Genomic DNA, 26,134 nt, shown 5'->3' on the forward strand with positions numbered 1-26,134 from the left:
TTTTGTTAATTTTTTTTCTTGCATCGTGCGTGTGTTTGAGAAATAAATGCTTGTGTAGAGATTCAGTTGCTTGTCTGGCGCTTTGTTCAAATTCGCAACTCTCATTGGGTAAAACAGAACAAACGCGATGGTGGATAATTTGCTTAGTAATTAATACTTATGCATCGAAATCAGCATGGAAAAGCTCCTCTATACTCTCATTGAAAGAACTGAAAGATACTGAAAGCAGTGTGTCCTAGGTTTACTTCAGTCAGCAAGAGGACATTATCACATGACAAAATTTGAAGAATAAGGGTAAAAGATATTCAATTAATAAAATGTCAAACTCTACAAAAAATCTTCAGAAAACTACTATAAATGTTCAAAATTACCTAGAATTGACAAAAGTTACTTATCATTACTTAAGCATTAAAAATTCAAAGCAAATTTGCCTGAACAAATTGGCTTTACTGAACAAAGTTTTTACGCACATTGTTCTTGCATTGGAGCAATCTTTGCATCCTTTTTTTAAAATTCAAAATCAAATTACTTGTTCTATTATTATAGTAAAAAGAGCAAAAGTGTGCCCATTCATCATATCACTCATCCCCAACTTCGCAATTAGACAAAATTGGCAGAAAAGCGAAGTAAAATATACTAAATCAACTCAAATGCATATCCCAATCATTGACTTTCAATTTTTCCCAAAATCTCAAAATCCATAAGCACAACTTTCTCCCTATAACCTGTAGAGTTTATCTAGAAGTTAGGCGAGCTTATACCGCAAATTAGTCTTGTTCTGTCACTTATCACCACGCCCCCCTCTATAGTTGCCTCCAGCTCGTTGTCCTGTAAATTCTCCACACGCATTGTAGTCTAGCTTTCCCCATGTTCAAGAATTTCGACGTATTTTATATTGGGGAAGGTCCACTATGTGTAGGGTATTCTATAGTATTTTAATCAGGCGTAAAAAGTGCTGGGATTCCAATTTGTGACTAATCTCCATACATTAAGCATATTGTTATATAATGACAGTTAGTGGTCTCCATATATTTACGTATATGGGTATATTGTACGAATACACAAACTCGCACATAGATTTTACTTTGATATTAATTCTTTCAGTATGAATAAAACTATTTTCTTTATAGGGAGATCATAGTGGTAACCTAGAGAAACATATCAAGCGGAGGCATCAAGATAAGCTGTCATTTCTGCAGAAGAAGAAAATGAGAAATGCTATCTCTAGTAATCCGAAAGCCAATATTCTCCTAAATGTAAAGATGACCGCAGACATCCTCAGGCAGTCTTGCATCCGACTCATCTCGGAGCACGGACGTCCTTTTTCACTGATGAATGACCAAGCATTTCAAGATATAGTGAATCCTCTTTTGGAAGCGATGCCAGCTTCTGACAGGTGCGTATTTTCATCAATGTCGTCAGATTGTCCTTTACATGTATTCCTTAGTATGTTCACATTGTATACGAATGAAATTATTTTCATTGTTAGTAACGGACAGTCTTAATCAGTGTTCGGAAAGTTACTCGAGTCAGTTGCTTGGTTCAAAAAGTAGGTTCGGTGCAGCTACTCAATTTAAAGAATAACTTACTTTTGCAGTTACTTTCTGTTGGATATTTTATTGCGAAAAATTGAACACACCCAATGATCATTAATTACAAGAAAATAAATATTTAAGAAATTTTATTTTGGATTTTATGTCTGTGGTATGTCATCGCATTGTAATATTATGACAACAATCAAGATTAAACCAAACACTGAAGTTTTAATGAGCAACTAGAAATGACGAATTGCAACAAAGCGTGGATGTCCTAAATTCAAAATGGAACGAAGCCCAGCTTTCTTGCCTTAGTAGGAGATTCCGAAAAAAAAAGGAAACAAAAGCGTCCAGAAAAGAAATAGTTGGAAGCTAAACTACCCCTCTAAGAGAAAGGCCCTTAAATCAATTTGACGTATACAAACAAGACTAATTATTCAAATGCCAACAACTCTAAGCTGATTTTTCAAAGGATGACGCTTGGTCCGCGCATAGTCCATCGCAGCTATTTCTGGCTTTCAAGACAGAACCCACTCCTTAACTAGCTCAACTACTGTCCTCGCGTAGCTGGGCAGGACTGAAATTTTGGAGGGCTCCCACCAGGAATTTAACCCTGGACCGCTAGCGCCAAATGTTAAATCACTAATAATTTGGCTACGCGGGAGCCCATAGTTGAAACAGTGTTGCCAAATTTAACTTTTTCCCCCAACGCTACAAATTTTAAAGTTAAAAATTTGTCTTAAAGAATAGTAAAAGTAACGTCATAAAGTTACATCTATTGCAAAAATGAAACTCTGCTACGGTTACAGCTACCTTCTTTAGTTAGAATTCCTTAGAAATTCATTTCAGGTTACTTCAAATACATTGATTTTATTGATCCAGCCTCATGTAATGAAGGTAGAGAGTTCTGTATATCCTTACAATGTTTAGAAGGAATGCAATTACGTTAAGTTAGTTTTTCAAATAACTGTAAAACTAGTTACTCACTGACATAATCATGAGTAATTTCAACTGCAACAGTTACTCTTTGAATAAGTAAACTAAGTATAACTGTCTGGAAAAGTAATTTTCTGAAGACTGATATGTATGAGACACATTTTTTCATCAAATGATATTTAACACACTTTTGTACACTCAAACAAAACTAATTAATATAAAGTTTTCAAATATTATGTCAAATTTTCCTCAATTTTACAAAGTTGTTACATATACAGTGCGTTCGTTTTAAACTCTTATAACACAGGTTAGGTCGGAATATGTAATATAAATACTGTATAATTGTCTGCATGCTAGACGTTACGGGACGAAAATGCCGGCATCTGTCCCATATCACGTGCTAACTCTGCGCAGAGACAAAACAAACTCACTGTACTCCATATGCCTAGAGACAGGTTATGCTAACATTCTGTAGCTTTCCAGTGCTGGATGGAACTGAGCATGCAGTACAACTTATTTAGATATCCCCTATATACTATTGTTAATATATTTTAGAAAATAAAATAAATATAGGTGTCACATATATCCTTTTCACAGCCTTAGGTATATCTGAATGAAGCAAAAAGACCTATTGCCAAAGCCCAGTGCTGTGACCAGGGAGGGTGGTGTTATAACTTCCTCATTAGTTCAAACTTTACTAAAGAGCGTTGATTGCATCAAATAACACTGTTTATTGCATGCAAGCTGCGTTAGTTTCTAGACACACTGATAGAGGTTAACCTATTATGGTTTTAAATAACAATCTTTTTCACTTTCACCAAAAAAGTGTTCTGCTTTCTCATATTTGTAGCATTTGCCTAGTTGATGAAAGCTTGATAATATAATTAATTCATACTATTTGAAAAATATTTTTAAGAATTTTAATTCTATTTTGGGTTTGAAACAAATGTCTTGAAAATTTCAAAAATCAAGAAACAACTTATCAATTAAGGATTAAAGCAAATTTTATTCTCTGCAGGTTTATCGTGAACAAGGAAGGTGTACGGAACATGCTATTCAGTCAGGCCCAGCAGATCAGAGAAACAATACGCGGCGAAATGGAGGGAAAATTGATACATCTAAAAGTTGATTCTACTTCGAAAAATGGACGATCATTCTTTGGTGTCAACGTCCAGTTTGTTGTAAATGGGGCTCTCCAATTGCGTACTTTGTCAGTTCAAGAGTTATTTGTGTCTCAAACAGGTAGCAATTTGCGTTACGAATTGTTGAACATTCTGGATAAGTATAATGTGCCCGTGGAGAATATATATAGTTTAACTACAGACACTGGAGCAAACATGATTAAAGCCGGGAAACTTATTGGGGAAGATCAAGAAACAAAGATGTCTAATATTTCTCAAGACACTTACGAAGATGAAGATATTGAAATGGAATTGACGAGTAAAGATTATCGTCTCCAATCCGTTCGTTGCGCGTCGCATACTCTTCATTTAGTCGTGAATGATGCTCTCAATTCCATTCCTGAAGTTAAGGATATTATTGTGACATGTCAAGCAGCATGCCGTGTCTTACGATCGCCTACAGCACGGCGTCAATTGAATGCAGAATCACTGCCGGTACCATCCCTTGATGTCCCGACAAGATGGAACAGCACAAATGATATGCTCCAGTCACTTTTTACACTTAAAAAGTTCATAGGGGATTACTATCAAGAGCAAGTTAAAATAAAGCAAGAAGACTGGATATACATTGAGGCTATTTTGACGTCACTGGAACCAGCCAAAGTAGCCACAAAGAGGCTGCAAGAAGAACAGCTTCTACTTGGCGACTTCTACGGGATATGGCTGGAGTGTCGCCTTAAAACATCAACAATCAACACAGACCTTGCACGCCACATAGTAGAGGGCATGGACAAACGAGAAAAACAAGCATTATATGTCAATAACGAAGAGAGACTTCCATCATTATTTGAGTATCCAGGATTTCTTGCTTCTATTTACATGGATCCCAGGTACTTTTCTGTTTTAAGTGAAGAAAACATCCATGTGGCGAAGGTGTATCTCCAGAAGTTGTGGTTAAGACTTGAACACATGAAATCCTTATCAGTGTGTGGAGAGGTAAAGAAACAAGAAGATTCCAGCACTGAAGATGATGACAGTGACCATGTCACAAACTACTTAAAGAAACAAGATTTATTGCGGCGGAATACCATATCTGCACCAAAGTTTAATATTGCGTCATTATTGGACACTTACTTTGTTTCAACTCGAAGACTGAAAAGGACTGAAAATGTTCTAAATTTCTGGGAAATTAGAAAATCAAGTTGTCCCGAATTGTACATTTTGGCTTGTATTGTTCTCTCTACTCCTGCAACACAAGTTAGTGTCGAGAGACTCTTTTCATCTCTGAAATTCATACTAAACCCACTCAGGTGTAATATGGCAACCGAAATTATTGATGACATACTTGTTATTAGAAATAATTATATTTTCATGAAAAAAAATCTAACTAAATCTTCATTAAAAAGCAATCTCAGAAATAGCAGCACAGAATTGACTACAAACATTGTAGCAAACTTTGTGGAATCCAATGATACACCACAGAAAGATCTTGTACAACATGTTGAAAATGTGGGGAATATTACTGTCTAGATTAATAATGTATATAATTACTTGATTTTTTTTGTGATCTTATAGTTCATTATACATAAGTAGCTGTAACCAAAGAAAATCTTTTCAGAGGTTCCATAAGAAGTAATTTAATTAAAAGAACAATTTTGCTCGTACTTGTTTAATGTTTCCTAGTAATTAATACATTTAGTTTTGAGTAGCTGTCTTACCTGTTCACAAAATTGCACAGATATACTGATGTTATACAAGAGTATGAAATATATTTTTATTCATGTCAAATTTGTGGAATTCTGTTTAGTTTTAAATTGACACCTGAAGGAAATGACAGTGTATTTGCTTTGTTTTGAAAGATACAAAATTTCTCTAGTTTTTTAAGTAATAAGGTCTTTTTTTTCCTTGTTTTAGAATTTACCTTGGAATGATTAAGAGAATAATAAAGATATTCAACAAAATTTTAAAAACTGTTTCAATATATGCTTTTCAGAACCTCCGTTCTATTCTTATGCTTATACAGTACGAATGCATACTTTAAATATATGTATATTTACATTTTTTTAAAAAAAATTGAGCTTCGATGTTGTAGGGAGTTGAATATATGGCAAATATTGTTATTCCTTGGTTGGTGAACAAATCCTAATTTTTTTTTATTGTATTAATTCCCATGATATCTATTTCTTTGTGAGAGATTAGTGTAAATTTTTAGATTTTTTATGATAAATTTGACAGCCATTTTAGAATGTACCTCAAAATGTAACATTTAGAGCAAATTACTCAGGAACACCACTCAATAACAGACGTTACTGTTAGCCTCCTAATATGTAACCTAAAATCAATTCTTGTTTTTCAAACACGCTACTTCCTAAGGTTAAGTTTAGTTCTCTTGTTATAAAATTCTCTTAATAAAATATCAAAAAATGGCAACATCATTGTCATTATCTTGTCTAAGTAATTATTGCATGGCATCTGATAAATTATCAAAAGACGCACGCAAATGCAAATTAATGTACATTAATTACCTTGATGGACGCACGTGTCTGCCTGTGTGTGTATCCAAATCAGCATGTTACTTTCTAATGTTCTGGACAATGAGTTTTTGAAGAATGGAAACCGAATAGTCAATCACTCTACTACCAAATCATCCCGTGTAACAGCATGGAATGTAAATGGAGATGACAAATAGCATCCACATATCTTTTGAACTTGACTCATTTTGTTAGAATCAGTCGTTCCACATGTCTTATCGATACCTCAAAAATACTGAACCCACAATTGTAATATTAAAATGGGCTCCAATAACTATCAAAGTTTAATTTTTGCATGGCTGAGTTGGGGTCATGTAAATTCTTGTCCTCGCTAAAGTACAGTATGCGTACGTTGCACAAGACTATATAAAAACAAAGTAAATTTGTTACACACACATAAGTGCGCGCCCGCAATTGCATAGCTGAAAGTCTACTGAACACACACACACATCAACTTTCGAGCACTAACGATGACCATTGCCATAAGCACAATCTCTGGCGTGTGTCCAAACATGCACTTCTATGTTCACTATCTAGTAGTAGCAATTTATGGTAGAAATCAATGGTCACTAAAAGTGCATGTTACAACGTCTGCCCACACCTGGGAGTTAGGAATGGAAGACATCGCCATTATGTTATTAAGTGTCCTGTTCAAAATGTCCTTACTTTTATTTTTAAGAAATTTGCCAGAGAACGAAGCGCGATAGTTTTCAATTACATAGAAAATGATGCACCCCCTCAGAGGAGTAACCACAAATTCTTGTCTGCGGGGGGAGTACTTGGATAAACTATTAATAATAGTAGTAATAATGGCACTATTATTATACGTACACAATTTATATAGCCTATATTAATACATTACATAATGAATTCATTCGCCCCCACAACAAACAACAAAAAATATGCCTCTGAAATGTGTGCGCTTCTTCTCCCCCAAACAATTGTTCATACATTTAAGACTCAACTGTTTGTAATAGTCTGACGTACTTACTTCTTGTTACTTCTCCCTCTGGTAATTTACAATGCATTACAGAAAATAAATTGCTAGCGAAGCGATCAAGAAAACTTTTAGATCCAAATTTTTGCAAACTGAAAACAATATTGATTTAATATGGCGCAAAAAAATCATGGAGGCCCATGACATTCTCTTTTACATTTTTTTTTCTATTTACATCGTTCGGCGTCCAGGGCTGACTGCCGCCGTCCCCTATACATCGACCACAAGGAAAAAAACCTTGGGACGAAAAGTCCCCGCGCAGCTTTCCCTTCTTCCCTCCACCTCGGGCCATAAGGAAGCATGGTCCACTCTCCCCCTCCCCTACAAGCGGGAGTATGGTGTACAGGAGTCGTGGGTCTGCGCAGGTTGTTTTGCTCATGGTTCCACTATAGCTAAGGGTTTGAAATTGACAAGACTGTAAGAAAAGCAGATATTGCGAGCGAAACGAGCTAGACAATTTTATATAACTTTATTTACATTTGTATAAAGATATAAATCGAAAGGGGGCAATTGCCCTTCTGTGCCTCCTTGCAGATGCTCTTGACCGTCTGGAAGAAATAATGCACGAAAGACGTGAAAACTAAATCCGTCTTTAGTATCGTTTTGTCCTGCAACTCTTAGATTCTGCAACCTTTCTTTCCATAGTTCAATGTTTGCAACCTTACCCCTTAGAATTGATTTCCGTCCAAGGTTGAGGCCCAATCTCCCCCCCCCTGTGGTTGCGCCACTGCACCTTCTTTAGCCGTAGTTGTTTTGTGAACTTTCATTGGCTTAAAAATACTTCATTTTCTTCAAGAGCATAATATAGTTTAATAACCGGCGATAAAATTCCTCTCCCCTAAATTTCTGGATTAAAGTATAATAATATAGGGGCATGGAAATCTGAAAGGGGGGTGCGGATGGCCACCTCTCTCCTTTAGAAAACGAATGTCAGCTAAAAGTATATATTTCACACGTATAATTTGATTCCAGTCATAGTAATTTACTTTAATTATTATAATGGGTATGCAGGAATGCGATAATTTCGAATTCAAGTGGTGTTTCTTGAGGGGGCAACACTATTATCGGGGTAATATGCCCCATGGAAAAATACCTCGCTTCTCCCTCAGTCGAAAATATCTGCAGACGTCCATGATTAGGGCGGGGCATTAACCCCCCCCTTTGGACTTCGTGCGCACGCCTATGGCTACTCATTTCTACACTACATGGAAGGTTTATTCAATTTCGAGCCAAAAATGTAATTTTCAAATCAGGGTTTTTAAACGTCCACGAACCCATCAACTAATGGGTTCTATTGGGTTCCGCAACAATACCGGAACCTGTTCTATCACAGTGTAAATTCGGTCCAAGTTGCGTATTGTTTCATTTCAAATATGGAACTTAGACCGTCTTTAAATTGATCCGGAACGAAGGACCCTGTGCCGTATTTCAATTGATCCAGAAAAAAGGTTCCTGGAACTTATTTAAATACCTTAAACATAAAAAGGCTCTTTACGGTCCAGATTCATTTATGCTTGCTAATATTCCCTGCTGAACCTGAATTGAATTGATTTAAAATTCCTGATCCTTTAACAACCCTGGTGGAAATTCATTAATTTACAAACAACCATATTTTTAACGAAACATTAATCCCACACAATATACTGAGTTATTTTTCGCAATGTTCCAATGAATGGCAAGAGATTTGGGCTATTCCTTTTTCTTCCTTGATGTTTAATAGATTATATTTGTCACGCACCTATAACGTTACTAGCAAACATTTGTGAATTGTTCTTTCCTTGTAACGTTAACATCTACCATACTGAATTTATTTACGTTCCTTATGCAGATGGTATGTACCCAACTGCATTTTGTTCCGTTCCGCTACAGTGGTTTACATTTTGTTACATTCCTATGTAACGTTAATTAACCATATTGCCTTTCACTTCGTTCCGTTACGGAGGATTGCATTCATTACGTTCCTATGTACCGTTATTTACTACCATGTTGCATTTCGTTACGTTTTTTTGTAACGCTAGTATATACCACAATGCATTTCGTTACTACGTTCCTTGTATCCTTGTAACGGTAGTATATACCATATTGCATATTACGTTATGTTCCAATGTGCTCATTTCGTTCCGTTCCTTTATAACGTTAATATCTACCATAATACATTTTGTTACGTTCTCTGTAACGTCAGTCTGTAACATATTGCATTTCGTTACGTTCCATGGGTACCAGCAGCTGAACCATACTCTTCCTCCTACAAAATGGAACGTACCGTGTAACGCAAATTGGGTACGTTACGACTCCCTGGAATAAAGACTAGCTTTCTAAGCAAACAAGAAAAACAGGATTTGCAATACAAATAGTTGCACAAGTTACTTCGTTATCGTCCACTCTAATTCTTGAATTCACGTTCTCCTTCCGTTTCGAAACTCGTTATCTTGAGGAAACAGGGGAAACAGCCACACTTGACACTTTCAAGGTTACCTGGCGTTTGTCCCAATTGGACACGAACCAGGTTGATATGTGTGAGTTCCTCGGCACAAGCATCTCAGTTTCTTTCACTTTCTTGTTGCAAGGAAGAATGCGTCTTCATTAACTTTTGCCTCGCTTATTCTTCCTCTCTTTGTTAACTACTTCATTACGTATCACTCCTTTTTAATTTTTTTCGTCATTATTCTATTCCATTGTTATTTTACCTTGGCCGATACTGCAATTTTTTTCTTGCTTATTTTTATTTCCTTTTGTTATTCTGCTTGACTGTGTATGATTATGCATGCTGTTGTGTGTTGGCATGCTTGTAGATTTTTATCCCTTTTATATTTTCTCTCCAGTTTAATCGCGACGACGAGGATAAATGATGAATTGATGAAATAGATGAATGAACAAACACAGTGAAATAGCCACGCCTTATCCAAGAGTCGAACCTATAGGAACTCTGATTTCGTAGCACACTACGCTAACCACTTTGCGTCGTAGGCTGGCTTGTGCGTTTGTGCATGCAAACACACATATTATATTTATAATGCAACTTCTGTGGAATAAATATTTACTTCAGTCGTTTGATTTATTGCAATCAGTCACTTTTGGCAACATGGCTATGTGTCGAATATGAAGGTGAATGATGAGAGGATGAAATTGATGAAAAAACTATCGCAAAATACATGGACAGAACACATAGTGGAATCATACAGATTTCGCAGATTTCATAGGCAACCTGTCACTGTCATATATATATATATATATATATATATATATATATATATATATATATATATATATATATGCGATATTTGGAAGTGTACCCTCAAATCAAGAAAGTTTATATCATATATTATTTTGATGTATTGTGTAATAGAAAATAACAATATAGGTATCATTCTTGTGTGTCAGTGTATTAAGGCTAATTTTTACATTCCAGCAATGGCGGCAATTTGGGGGTCGTGGGGGGGCAGTTGCCTTACTACTTCTTGTCACTTTTGCCTCCACACTATGCTAAACCTCATGTACCAAAGGAAAGTTAACTGTCCTTGCCCTCCCAGTTTTGGAACCCAATCGCCGCCACTATATTCGAGTTCAGTGTGTGTCCTGTATTAGCAAAGGAGAAATAACTAGGGGCCGGATACTTTTGCATTTTACATGTTGCATTTACAAATGCATATTTTAAAAGTTTTCTGATAAGTGCATATTGCATATGCAAATGCATATATGAATAATATATATAAACTTCTTGCATATTCCAACATTCACCACTAAAATACTAAAATTGTATTGTACATCGTGTGTTAGGCGTATTGCCTTTTTAACTTAACTTCCTATTTTCTTCTGTCACTGCTGTTTATTCTCCACTTTCGTTTACAAAACATGGAGATAAGACTTGTGAGGAACACTCAACAATGAGAGAGAAACGACAAGAGTGCAATGGGCAGTCTATAGATGATCTTGAAATTAACGTGTCGCGTACTGTTGCCTAAAAATATTATCCAATTGTATCTTGTGAAGTTGAGCGAGCTTTTCTGAGTATAAAAGTATTCTTGCAGAAAACAGGAGTTAAGATTGAAATTTGAAATATCACTTTGTAATCAAGTGCAATCATGATCTTTAAGGAATGTAATATTTCTTTCGTTTAAAAGACAGCAGTGTAAAGTAAACAAGAGTATGTGGAAGAATTCAGAACTGCAACTTTTACATTTATTGTTTGCAAAATCGTATGAGCTGAAAAAAGAACAAATATCTGTATACATATATGGTTTTTGCGGTAACTGAAAGAAAACCTTTAAAATAGATAAGGTTATTTTAAGTTGATTAAATCAAGAAGACTTAGGTGGGCATGCCATGTGGCACGAATGGGAGAGGAAAGAGGAGTTTGCAGGATTCTTGTTGGGAAACCTGATGGTAAGAGACCTGTAAGAATGCCAAGATGAAGATGGATGGATAACCGTTGAGATGGACCCAAAGAAAATCGGTAAGGATGGAAAGGAGTGGATAGATCTTGCCCAGGATAGGGACAGATGGAAGGCTGGTGTTGCTGCTGCCATAAACCTTCGGGTTTAAGAAGACTAGAGAGGCCTATTTAATTACATATTTTTCAGCACCTTTTTAGTGAATATTTTCAGGCATTTTTTAGGCATTTTTAGTGCGTAACTATTGAAAGTATACAAACTCATCAAAATTCGACAACTAACGCACACTCTCTGTTATGATAGGAAAATTGTGTAACTTGAGAGATTCTCTCATTATTGTAGCTTGTTTCTTTTTTGGGAAAAAGTGTGCCGTGTTGAAATGATGTAGGCAAGTCACAGCTTTCGAAGCTACATCTCTTGGTCGAACAGAGTTTTCGCAGAGGGCGGACGTGACAGGAAAATTCAATCCATTGTATGGAAATTCTGTCCGTGTGAATCCTTTACCCACATGATGTTCCTCCAGTCATGCTGTCCTTGACTAGATCTTCACCGTTGGGTCACGTGTTATCGCCTGATGCCAACCACAACGGGGAGAGTGAAGGGATTTCCTCGGGACATACAGATTGGCTATTTCTTTGCTGTTGAAGACATTTACCATCGGCGTTGCCAGAATTTTTTGGAGGGGCAGGTCAGGCCATTGATCGAACTTGATTAGTAGAAATAATAATAACAATAATCATTAATACCACGGTCATGATTGTCATTAATAATGAATATTATAAAGAAATAATTTTATATAATAAAATAACCCATTTTTGTTATTATTATTATTATTATATATATGGGGATACATTGTTACTCGATCCATCAGATGATTCAGCATAACTGTTTTCCTTTTTTCTACATTTACTTATAGTTATTGTATTTTGTTATTAACTTTTACACAAATCTTTGAAGCCGACCAACGTGGGGGAGGGGTTAGCACATCGCGCTACGACGCCAGGGGTCTCTGGTTCGAATCGCGGCCTGGGGATGGATGTTTCTAAGTGTCCATTCATCAATTTCATCATATCATCACTCATCCCCATCTGAGCAAATTAGCCAAAAGTGGCACAAGAAGCGAAGTAAAATAAAGCAAATCAATAAGCAACTCTTTCAAGTAAAGGCTTTCAAAGCTAGGGTATATTGCATTCATAAAGTGTATGTTGTATGACCTCCCACGTAAAACTACAATGTTTGTAATTTTGGAAATTGTGGAATCATTTATTCTTCAGTTTAAATGAGAGAAGGTGAAAGTATAATCTCGTTTCTTATTTTGCACTTATTTTTTCGATCTAAGACAGTTTTTACTTTTGTTATTCTGTTCTAATACTAACTAAAGGAACTTTATTTCTGTAACAAGCCTTTGCACCCTCTTTCTGCAACTTGTGACGGTCATGTTTTTTACTCAGTGGTGTTCATGGGAGTCACGAAGCAGAATTTAACAGAGTTGATTTCATATTGCAAAAACCTAAGAGTTATTGATTTTGATAATCAATAACGAAAATAAAGCCGTTTCGTAGTATAATTATTGTAAGAAGCAGGAACCAAGACAGAACTTTTCTAATTTTCTACCACTTAATCTTAGCTATGAATAGTTCCATGAGCTTTCAAAATTAAAAAAAATAAACTTTTTATGTGAGAGGTCACACAAAGGAGGGGGTGGTACTTATACTTTTGTTAGTAGTCAGACCTCTCATTTTGCCATCTTTTCATGCCTTTGACGTTGCCATTGCACACAACGTAACCTTCATGACTGAAATTCCCCCTTAAGTTTCAATGTCTTCTTTTCAGCGAGGTCTATAAAAGTAACAATAGAATAACTTTATATTTTGTATGAAATATGAAAAAAAATATAAAACGATTGCCTGGCTTTGGAATAAAATAGATTCCCTTATAGGGATATAACAACAAAATGACAATAAAAGTAATAATTTGAATTGAATTTGTTTTCCGTACACTCCATGCACAGAAAGTCTAATTCGATATATTTTGATAGGGGTTCTAATACTGTTTGATAGAAAATATACCAGAATAGTATATTCCATGTTGAGTATATGAATGCAAATATAAAGTATTGGCCGCGCTTAAAAAAGAGAGTAGTGCAACTCCCATGACATACAGTTTGCCTCCACCGAGTATCGAACCTGGAACCCCTTGATTAAATGGCGACGACGTTACCACTACGCCATCGGGGAGGTGGTAACAGCTTGTCATTATTATATTATCGGTTTATACAATTATTTAGAACTGAGTGATCGGGTCGGAAAAATGTTTGACTGCCGTGAGGGAGACCCAGGTTCGATTCCCGCCGTGGAATCTTTCAAGCAATGTCCCTGCTTGGAGAGGTTCGGAGTTTCTAATAAATGGGTACCTGGAGGCAACCCTGAGGGATAAAGGCGGCCGGATCCAGATGCTGATCACATCACTTTAACAAACGGCCGAGATCGTGAATGTGTGAGATCCTACCTCGACATCTACCCATGGAATACTGCAATATGCAGGGGATAGCTTTACCTATTTAAAAGTATTATGTTCGTTTCTACTATTAATTTTATAGCAACGAACGTAGTTCTCCTGCACAATATTTCATGATATTTAAGCCAGAGAGAAGCAGGAAGGAAAAGATACAGCAACAATGAGTGAGATAGACACAGCGGCAGCGCCAGGATTAATCATTAGAGGTGCTGAGGTGAGGAGGGTGCGGAATGAAATTAGGGGATGCGATGCTGAAAATAAAGAAAAAAATGAAACGCGCATGTAGCCACTATATCAAATACAAGTACCAATCAACTTTTAGTTGGCATCTGTGATACTATGACAATGAAACTGAACTTGCGACTTTCTTCATTTTTGCTTGATTGCACAACAATGAACGTTCCATTGCATTATTACTCCTCTTATGATAATACGTTTATTTACATAATATACATAGCTTATCTTCCGTCTGCCCCAGATGCTGCGATGAAAGAAAAGAGAGAGAGACAGAAGTGTATCGAGAAACAGAAAAAGAGAGAGGGAGAGAAAAGGAGAAAGATATTGAGAGAATGAGAGAAATAGAAAGAAAGATGGGAAAAGAGAGATAGAGGGAAAACACAAAGGCAGAGAGAAGCGGAGGAAAGGAGAGGGGAAAGGAAAAATGCATAAAGACAGAGAATGAGACACCAAGGTTTGTAATTCGGATACTAATAATATCGCACAATTGTTGCAAGAAAGAAAGAAAATATTTATTAAAGATAAGGTAAGATCTTGTAAGACATTACAAGAATGTATCGACATCGTCAACATATATTATTATTAATTTATACAATAAATAAAATAGATAACTAGGTTTAGATTTCTTGTATTGTATTGGTGACTCGCATTGTAAAGACAAATTTGACAATAAGACAAAAAACCTCAATTGCTGCCATGACATCAATAACATCAATCTCAATTTGAGGGCACTCTGAATGAAATCAATTGAAACTCAATGATCCTTGCGTATTAAATGCAAGGGCAATTATAGCCCTGTATCAGATAGTCGTAGGAGAACAGATGACCTAACAGTTTAAGTGAATATTTTATGAGATATTTCAAAGATGACGCTAATAATCATAATTAGAGTCAAGTTGCTACAGCCATAATCATCTACGTATTTAGTAAACTATCGGCTTGGAGTTGTTGCAGCACTTCTTATTTTGCACGCAGGTTATAGCAAGTAAATGACAATAGTGATACTAATAGAAATCAGTACAAATTAGTTACTGATAACCACAGACATGGTATAAATGGAATCACATATTAGCAGGTGTAAACGTAATGACGTCCTACTTTAGTAAATCAAACCTCAGTTAACTTGCTTTAAATATTGTCAACACACACACACACACACACATGTATGTAACTTTTGAAAATACAAATCAATGTGAAGTAGCTTCAAATAGGGTGGTAAATTTTTATCCCTTGGGGTATTTGCCCATATGCTTCGAAATAGGTTACTGGAATTATCCAAAGCTTTATGAAATAGTGTCTTATTTTCAATAAAGGTAGTAGGTAGTAAAAAAATACTATATTTGTCGAAATAATATCAGTAATTTCATGCCATAAAAAAATCTATAACTCTTATCATATTTCTCATGTCATAAAACTCGCATTGACAAGTAAATTGCACATGTACGAGTAACAATTTGTAGAAGCCTAACTATTGTTCGTTCAAAAGCAGAAATTGTCAGTTTCAACACTGATATCGGGTAGCTTTTCTCTGTTGTTTTTTTTTCTAACTGGAAATGGTTTTCTATTCTTCTGGTTTATGACATTTGCAATAACGGTTCCGTAGTTCTTTAACCTTCAAGAGGTTTTCCATGCTGTTGTGAAGAGAATTGCATTGTTTATTTTCATCGTAATGTCAACAAGGTTGTAGAAACATATAGCTTTCCACATTACTGCTCTTATCTGCCAACATACCTATACTTATGCAGGGCTTTCGCAGAGCACACAAGACAACAAATATTGTCTTTCTTAGATTAAAAAAGAGACTTCTGTTTTGTGTAACCAACCGATCCCGTTACAGCTGTGCCATTGCAAACATGAAGAAATCGTAGAATGAATTTGGAAAGCAAACATGATGAAAACAAAACAATATCTATAGTAGCGATTAAGATCATTATTTACAAAAAAATAATATTATTGAAAATATTGTTCTCGTGTAATGAAAAAAGTCTAGTTTTGTATGCTTTTGAACTTTCATTCGATTGGTACATTGGTAAATATTTGATTGTCCTGATGAATATCTGAGAATAAGATAACAATTTCTTCTTTTCAGTTATGAGGAAGGTAGAAAATTTTAGGATAGTAAATTTAAAAGGACCACCGCCTTGTATTCAATAGGTCCCGGGTTCGATTCCCGGTGGTCATATTCTGGTTGGGATCCCTCGTTAAACTGTAGGTTCAATCCTATCTGTGCATAAAATGGACTTAGAACTAGGGATGGCCAAATCCGGATATCGGATATTATGTATCTAGATTTTAAATATCCGGATATTGGATATTCTAATATACATTATCCCGATATCCGTATATGCGATATTCGGATATTCGATTTATCCTAATTATCCGGATTATCTTAAATGTCCGGATATCCGAATGTGTTCATTATCCGGACAGTGTTATTGTTTATCCGTTTTACGGGCTATGCACATATTATTTTATACGTTATGTTCGTATTTCACTGTACGGATCTTCTACAAATCCTTCAGCAACGGATATCGGATAATTTTTGGCCCGATTTTGTACTTAAAACTCAAACTCAAATTGACCACCGAAAATAGCATGTTTCTATATGCCAACATACTTAATTTAGTATCTGTCGGATGAAAACAGCTAAGCGGAACTATAACTTCATAAAGAACAAATACTGGCTTCCTGGAATCGCCTTGGTGACCAAGTGCGTTGAGTGGTCGACTCAAGATCTCTCTACCGAATGATCCAGGTTCGAGTCTCATGCTGCTAAGGCACTCGAATGCCAACCTCTCTTCCCGGTATTACACCCTCGAACTTCATTTTTCCATGGCAACGAGGCTCTGGTGCCTACACCCGCAGTCAGTATAACCATCCGAGTGCCATTTCACAACGTCTTCTCCGACATGCATACTTAGTTCAAACTTAAAGGTACCTCCTGTAAATACCAACATGTCGTAAACGCTCAATCTTGGCCATATGTGAAGGAGATGTGAGCAACACCACTCTCCACCAGGCTTTACCCTTCTCCCCGAAGTTATCCCCAGGTGCCAATTTATATGAGGCTGGGTGATCCCAGAGCATCTCCATGTAGGAGCATTCCTGGGAAAATTCCCACCTCAAATCACCATATCTTTTAAATTACTTTGTTTTGCGAGCAGCTTAATGTCCCCATTTTAAGAGAATGGTGCAAATAGTCTCAGTGCGGACACACACAGTATAATTTTTAAGAAACCAAAAACCCAGACTGCTCCTTCATCAGCGCGATTAGTCTCAAGAGACAGGGAAGCGACGCAAAATAATACAAATCTGGCCTGCTAGGTTTCTATTCGAAATGATGTTACACATTTGAGACGTTTATAGGAATTTCCTCTTTAAAAATTTATCTACAGGGTGAGCCAAAAGTCCCATTACCCCGTAGGTATGTGAGTCTGTGCTGTGGTAGTGGTTCGTAGTGATACTTAGTGGTTGTAGATCTAAGTGGTAGTAGTAGTTGTGTGCAGATAGTGATGTCACTGTCATTACAGATAGTATGAACCATGGCTGGTGAGTCAACGTATACCTTGGAGGTATGGATTGTCATGTGAATCTGGGCACATGAGCGACCTCACACATGAAAATCAATGAAGGACATCCAAGGGGATTTTGTTGCAAGATTTAACAAGCCGACCCCACCAAAGCAAACGATATTGCGATGGGAGAGAAAGCTTTTCGAAACCGGTTCCATCAAAGACAGACCCCGCTCCGGACGCCCATCAACGAGAGCAGAAACGTGTGCTGAGGCTGCTGCATCTGTTGAAAGGTCACCAATAAAATAATTCCGCAAGCGATCACAAGAATTGGGAGTTCCATACACAATATTACGCAGGCACATGAAACAAGATTTAGGAGGGTTGAAACCATTCAAACCATGTCTTGTCAATGAATTAAGTGATGAAAATACATAGGGGGTAATGGGACTTTTGGCTCACCCTGTAGACCGATTAGTTTGTGAAGTTCACCATTACGTGATTGTTTGATTGATTTTGTTTATCTTACTTCGCCACTTTTGACTAATCACGAAGATGAGGATGGGTGTTACAGCGAAGTTACAGCGATTTTCGTAACGGTCTAAAAACGCAAAATCATCGCACGCTGCTGATTGTAAATGGTTGCCAGATCCAAACGCTAACCTGAAAAGAACACCAATTTAGGTTTTGAACACTTCAAAGATGCAGAAATAAGTGTTAAATTATTAAAAGTTTTAAAGACCCAGTAGGAAAAATCAAACAGAAAGAAATAAAGCATGAGGGAAAGAAAGAAGGTCACAGAAATTGATAGAGATGAGTCCGTGTCGCTTGCGCCGAGGGTTCTTATCGGTTCATTTCCGCCACGACATATGTCAAGACCTTCCTTGGTGGGTTTTCCTACAATCCGGAGTGTCATTACCGCCGCGCGCACGTGTGTTTATGACGTTGCCCACCTCCAGCTGTGTTTATCTTCGATTCAAAAGAGAAGGTGATTGGTAAACGAATGTAAGATAAAAGTATATATGAGGGATATACATTGGGAAATTAGTATTTATGTAAAACTGAGACTTGAGAGAGACGACAAGATGGTTGAGAATATGGAAATGATAGAAACAACGCCTGGAATTCCTTCAAGCATTTGCATACCTACAAGAATTCAAATAACGTTTGTATTGTTGTTGTGCAAGTGTATCGAAATATTGTGTTTATATATACGTAGCTATTACTTATATAATGTTTTCAAAAGATTAAACTGTATTTATAATGTTTTAGACGATTTTATGTAGTGCATAATAATTAAGTGTAATAGACAGGCACATTTATGTTGCTTCCAAAGTGTACATTTACGTAGTACTTGTAGAATGCTTTCAATATTTTAACAATACTGTATTTACGATGTTTTTTGACGATTAACGATAAATGATTAATAGTTAATAGGCTGATACTGATTTATGTATTTTCTCTTGGGAATAAAATTGATACAAGTAATCCTGTGTAACGTCTTTTGAAATAAGTAAAGAAAAGTCATATTTGACTCTCTGGATAGGTTTAACATTTCAGTGTAAACACAGCTGTGCATCGTCATAAACACAAGTTTGATTATATGTTTTCAGTCTACTTTATGCACTATGCACCATGTGCCCATAAACACACGTGCGCGCGGCGGTGATGACACTCTGGATTGTGGGAAAACCAGCTGAGGAAGGTCTTGACATATGTCACGGCGGAAATGAACAGATAAGAAGCCTGGGCGAAAATGACTCGGCGCAAACGACACGACACCGATAGAGATAAGAAACAGAAAGAAAGAGAGAAGAAGAAGATAAATTCAGGAAGAGAGAAGAGGAGAGTTGAAAGAAAAACAGAAATGGAAGATGAAGTGAGAAAGGTAGAAGGAGATAGAGAAACAAGAAAAAAAGTGAGAGAGAATGAGAAAGAAAAACGGATAAAGAGCGTTTGCAAGGGGTGGAACCCACATATTGAAATTATCTGACTATGCCATGCAGGGTGGGGAAGAATCTTTGCAGTCTGTTGATATAAATTGAATTCATGTTTGTGTTCCTGTATTTACACTTGCAGTGCCTGGCAATTGGGCGAAAAACTATCTCTTGTCGTAAAACGAACAATTTCTCGCGGCATATATTTCAGTGGAGTAGTGTAGTCTGAAAGCACAGTGCCTTAATTCAAATATTCGTCTTACCAGGTTCGATTCCTGACCCGGTTGTGGGTGTTCTGAGACTATTATCATCACTTTCATCAAATCATCATTCATACCACCGCAATTAACCTAAAGAATTTAAGAGAATACAAGCACTCATGTATTGTTTGCAGCAACTCAGCCGAAGTACGTGGCGCAGTGGTTAGGCCATCGCCCTAGAACGTTAGGGATCCCGGGTTCGAATCTCGGCATGAGCATTGATGTTCTTTGTGAGTGTCCCATTGTCAATTTCATCATATCACTCATCCTCATTTTCGCGATTAGCAGGTGGCAGGAAAACGAAGTAAAGTAACGCCAAATCAATGAATTCAATAGTGAAGTTCAAAGGAATGCACGAAATAGACTACGAGTATTTCACTTTCATGCTTTCTTCCACTCCCCTCCCCTAACATAAATCCAGATTCCTCGTTCTTAAAATATAGTTGCCTTCACGAGGATTCTTCAGAGTTTTCCTTGCACGTTTTGCCTTCCTGTGGACATTAACAAAGTGAGATGCTCTTCATTGTTATAAAACAGCTGCAGTGGGACATTCTAATCTTCAAGGTCAATGCTATTGAACTTAGGACTCGTGGAACGATTGACGCTAACCAATCATAGACCATCAACGCCTTTCAAGGAGATTAGTTTGTTTTCATTGCTTAGTTGGTATTTATTGAACTTTATCAACTTCTTCCATCTTTTTCAACGAAGAATCAGGATTACAGTCCAAAGAAGCTAATACATCTTGTAATACAGACAGTGAATTGAGAAAAGAAATCTTACGTGGTATCTTCTACGTTCCTGACGTAAATAATATTAAACATTTAAGCGTGTGGTTCAAATTACAAACAAGATAAACAGTCATTGACGCATTCCTCAATGAAAATGTTTATCAAGTGAATATCTCTGTGAATGTTTACTCGTGTATCTTATCCCTATTGGGCTTATAATGATAATTTTGATAACAGTTGTCTCCCTAATCAACGGCAGCAGTAGCGTACCCAAAAAAGGGGGGGGGGGTCGAGTACTATCCCTGAGACCAGGCTAAAAAAAAGACACATTGAGGTGCATGTGGTGGGAAAAACGTCAACAAATTTAACACTTGCTGACGAACCCAGATTTTCATTATGTAGAGGCCAAAAATCTTAAGAGACCATCCTATATAAAATTTCAGTTAAAACTTTTAGATGAAGTTGTGTCAGATGGTATGATTTTAATCACATTTATTAATATTATATTAATTAATTTATAATATACATACTTACACTACCAACAAAAATATTATTAATTTAAAATAAAGAACTATAAGGTCTTATCGTTCATCTAAATAAAGCCTTTTCACTTTGAAGTAATATTATAATTAGAGACAGTTAATTCCTCGTACAACTAATCATACTAGTCCTCTAAGTCATGTAATTATAACAAAATTTTATTGCTCTTTTAAAAGCTATTCCTCCCCAGCTCTTGCAGGTGAAGGGCTTGCCCCTCAAACCCCTCATGAATCCCGCCCTGCTAACTGACTACTGGAAAGGAAACAATAGGCTCCATTAACGATCACATCTCCTGTCTTAAAATCATATTTTGGTCAAAAATGAAATTTTAATGTGCATATGGTATGTTAAGGGGTTGTCTTGCGATTTTTGGAGTATTCTGTCGCATTATTAGCTTACCTTATCGCAATTTCTCGGCTTTTCCTTCCTCACAGCTGACACTGAATCATTTTCATTATGTGCTTTAGTTAATTAAATCGCATGGATTTGCGTCTTAAGGTTCAAATAACTGCATTTGTTTATAGAGGAAGTAGCATTCTTTATTTTAATGGACCTAAAGAACAATGAATACAAGTTGATCGTGTCATCTTTTAGAATCAACATTTTTAACGTAAATTTAGGACAATTATTGCTGTTAATATTAATTGTTATTATTACAAGACCTAATACAAGTTTCTTTTTATTCATCGTAATAAGCTTGGAGAATATTTTTACCAATTTATTTTCATCGTGACGCAAGTGCAGGATAACTGAAACAGACAAAAAAGTAGATTTTTAATCAAAAGCTCAAACTTCTTTTTCTTCCAATATGTAAAACGTCTAGGCATAATTTCACTAACGTCTAGTGATAAAACAAGGGGCGTTTTGTTTTTCTAACGTAAATACTATGCTCTCAAGAAACTTCTAAATATAACCATGCGTTTCACTCACGTTCATTTAAAAAGGAAGCGAAATTTCAGCTTTCCACGTCAACAGTAAGAAAAAGGGTAATGCTAGTATAATATTTGGATGGGTAAGTTGTGTGTTCAATAACATTTCAGGCAGGGGGTGCTCGTTGCTATGCGAAGTACGTATGCATTACGTCATCTGGGAGGATCGGGTTTAACGGTGCTCGTTGCTATGTGCAGTAAGTGTGGTGCGGGGTACATTTAGCTACTAACACGTCGCAAAAATCGGAACAAGCAGGTTGTTGATTTTGTAGCGTTCGATTTATTTTTATTGTATTTTTGTACTTGTAGACTGCAATCATGTCTAATTGTGCTGTAGCAAGCTATGAAAACTGTAACCAGAAAACTAAAGGAACTGACATAAAACATCATAGATTTCCAGTCGATAATTGCGTAAGTAAACAGTGGATTCATTCTTGTAGACGAAATGTAAAAATTGCAAGTGTGCAGTGCCAATTATTGTGAAGAAGACTATGTGCGAGATCTAAAAACAGAATTTCTGTATTTTCCACCAAAGAACGTGCTGAAGCCAGCTGCAGTGCCATCGCTAAAATTACATCCAATTACTTTAGTACCAAATAATCGAGGAAATGTTGTAGTTCTCCTAAACACTTATCTTCACAATATGCTTCGCTTGTAGGACGTGCTGATAAGGTTTGCAGAGCTGTACGCTACGAAAGACACGCAATAAGGAAACGTGCCCTAAACAGGCTAAAGACTATGCTGCCAAAAAAGTGAAAAATATATAGACGTTGGTATATACACAAACTGCAAGCAATGTTTCGTTGTTGGAAAATATATTCGATCTATTACAAAGGAGAAATATACATCTGCATAATGAAGCAAATAAATTAAAGATTACAAGCAACCTCTTTCAACCGCTTTAACCAAATAAAAAAGTTCAAAATCTAGAACGTAACCTAACCGACAGTACTACAAGAGAAGTCATCAATATCTTGAAAATGTGTTCAACTAGTGCGAAGTACGTAGTGAGCCTAACTGATTTGTTAAGTACATTTTATGTAAGTCGGATTTATAATTATTAACAATTTCATTTAACACAGACCGATGTGAATTGTGATTTGTATGTTCACATTATTGTGAAAAACGTTGTCGGAAATGGGCATTTCGAAGATCGTGTACTAACTTTCACGCTATTCGAAATGAAATTCACTTAGTACATCTTCAATTCGAGTTACATAGCGTTGTCGATGGTAAATATTGCATAAGTGAATATTACACCCATCATTAAAATGTTTGCAACTTTGTTCAATTTTGGTATTTCACAAATATATTGTGAATAATTTTGTACCCTTGTACTCAATATAAACCAATGGATGTTACATTATTTCTTTGTAGTACATTTCTGTCAAAAAGAGCAAGATCTAAGATTAGTGTAATGCAAGTTACTGCGTTAATGTACAAATGTGTGTCGCATATCAGCCTTGGAGTATATTTTCCGGTTATACGACTCAGACACACATGGGAATGGAAATGGAAAATCTGCGGACAAAGTCCTTTAACGAATAATAATCCGTACACTTGCACGGTCAATCATTGTGAGTTCATGTAACTTTTCTCCTTTATTGTTTAATTAAACTAAGATATTTTCATCGATATTCTCAAAGCGTTTCATTTACCGTGTGATCAAAGATCTATTTCTATAGGCTTGAATTAGTAGGTTAAGACATTTAAGTTTGATGTTCCTAGCACTCATCAAGTATTTCGAGTAGGTTAACTTAGTTAAATTAGTACTGTACACTTTGACTCATCTTCTGCACGCGTTTGTATGTAAAGTTCTTAATACGAAAAATTACTTTTTAGAACTATGACAACGATAACTTGCAGCCAAATTTGAACCAGAGAAATTAAAAATATCTGCAAATTAAAAACTGGAATTGCGTTTTCAAAGTCTGAAACTACTATCTTACAAACTATTTCATCATTCTTCCTCCACATAAAACTTTTCAAAAAATGTTTGCATGTAGAACTTTGATCCGTACGTAAATTATTGTACAGTAAATAAATATATGAAGAAGATTGGGAATTCTTTCGAATCTAGAGTAAGATTTTAAAATTTTATCTAGATCGTATATTGCTTCTTTCATTTGATAACTTCAAAAATAAAGTTACATTATGGTGAATGGTAAAGATTGGATTTTAAGTATATCAGTATAATTTTAATACTTTCTGATGTTATGTAAAATTTGAAATGTTCCTGGAAATGATTGCAACGTTCTGAATGAATAAGAAGGAACTATTTAGTCAGAAAACTAAATATTAGGCATTTGTACTTCGTTGTGTTAAATGTTGTAAATAGATTATACCGGACTACTATCGGATTAGAAATTACGGATATTCAAGTTTGGACTCCAATTAAAAGTTAATCAGTAGAACCACATAAAAACGAGTTACATCAAAATTCAGCTTATTCAATTCTGTGTCAATCTATAGTTACCTATTTATTTTTTATTATGCCTTCTATTTTTATTATCGTGAGAACAAGATATGATTATTTTTTAGTTTGGCAAACTATCGCTCTCTTTGAGATTCTATAAATAAAGAACGGGTGTTTTTTTATTTATAGATTATATATTATATAATTTATTTATTTATTATTTAAACTCTAATATCCATAATTTATAATCTGATAGTACTCCTCTGACGTTCTGTGAGCCCGTAGTACTTCGGAGGCCTCTGTCGATCTCCTTGGCGTAGTGCTTAGCACATCGTGCTTCGACGCCAGGGATCCCGGATTCGAATCCAATCGGGCAAGATATTGATTTGTCCTTAATGGGAAAATTGAGAATTTAGTAAATGTGATAGTATATGTGAGAACAAATATTGATTGATTGATTTGCTTCATTTTACTTAGCTTCTTGTGCCACTTTTGGCTAATTTGCGAAGATAGGGATGAGTGATGAAATGATGAATGGACACTCACAAACATCCATGCCCAAGCCAGGATTCGAACCCAAATCTCTGGCGTTGAAGTGCGATGTGCTAACCACTACGCCAAGGAGGCCGGCTTGTGGAAACAAAGAAAGAGATCCTCTTATGGGTTTTCCTTTCATATTTAAAGAAAGACAGAAAGGCAAAAATAAACCAAATCTGTCAATCAATTGTTTCTTTGTAACTCTTTCACTATGCAATTCTTCTTTAGCATGCAACGTTTCTTATTAAAATCATAATACTATTTATGAAATGATGAAATCTGAAATTCTAATTAGAACACGGACAACCTTCTTTGTAATATATCGATCATGTTTCAGAAAAATGAATTTTTACAATACTTTTGCACGTGCAATTTTCCCCTCTTTTAAAAGTAGCGTGTTTTAATTATGTTACTAATCATTAAAGGAATACCTCAATACCATCCCGAAGTATGATAATTAATATTTACCCCTCAAAGTAATGAAACACTTTCCCTCTCTGAAACTCGCATAGAAATGATAGCGGCCGTTTGCTTCTGCCAAGCCCCGAACGAACATAACCGAAGGGGCACCGAGCATAACCGATCCTCCCACATGACGTCACGCGTTCGTGCATGATCGGCAATTTTCGGATGGCGCTACCTTATAGTATATTAAGTTACCTTGATTTCAGGGTGGTGCCGAAGTACGTTAGCGCCACACGAATGTACGTGTTGTGGGTAAAGGGGCACGTACGAGGATTTTGAGGAATTGTTCTCTCACACGTTTCACGATGTTTTGCATACCATCACGTGATTCAGATTCACTCGGTGCGAAGAAATCTTGAGGAAAAGAAAGAACGAAGGAAAGAAATAAGGAAAGAGACAAAGGAGGGAAAGAGAGAAAGAAAGAAAGAGAGAGAGAGAGAGAAAGAGAAAGGAAGAGAGAAACTCTCTCTCTCTCATTCTTTCCTTCTCTCTCTCTCTTTTCTTCTTTCTTTCATTTCTCTCTCCCTCTCTCCTTTCCTTCT

General features: G+C 36.2%; 1 protein-coding gene across 1 annotated transcript in view; it reads left to right on the forward strand.

The window, feature by feature from the left end:
* The first annotated feature begins 1,262 nt into the window (after positions 1–1,262).
* The window catches only part of LOC145981925 (zinc finger BED domain-containing protein 4-like), a 26,008-nt gene continuing 1,136 nt past the window's right edge, over positions 1,263–26,134 (forward strand). The window contains exons 1-2 of the mRNA XM_083115421.1: positions 1,263–1,396; positions 3,490–4,636. Of these exons, the coding sequence (XP_082971547.1) occupies positions 1,263–1,396; positions 3,490–4,636 (1,281 nt within the window). The remainder of the gene's footprint in view (positions 1,397–3,489; positions 4,637–26,134) is intronic.

The sequence above is a fragment of the Lepisma saccharinum genome, chromosome 30 (assembly GCF_977018435.1).
Source record: "Lepisma saccharinum chromosome 30, izLepSacc3.1, whole genome shotgun sequence".
Taxonomy (NCBI): Eukaryota; Metazoa; Arthropoda; class Insecta; order Zygentoma; family Lepismatidae; genus Lepisma; species Lepisma saccharinum.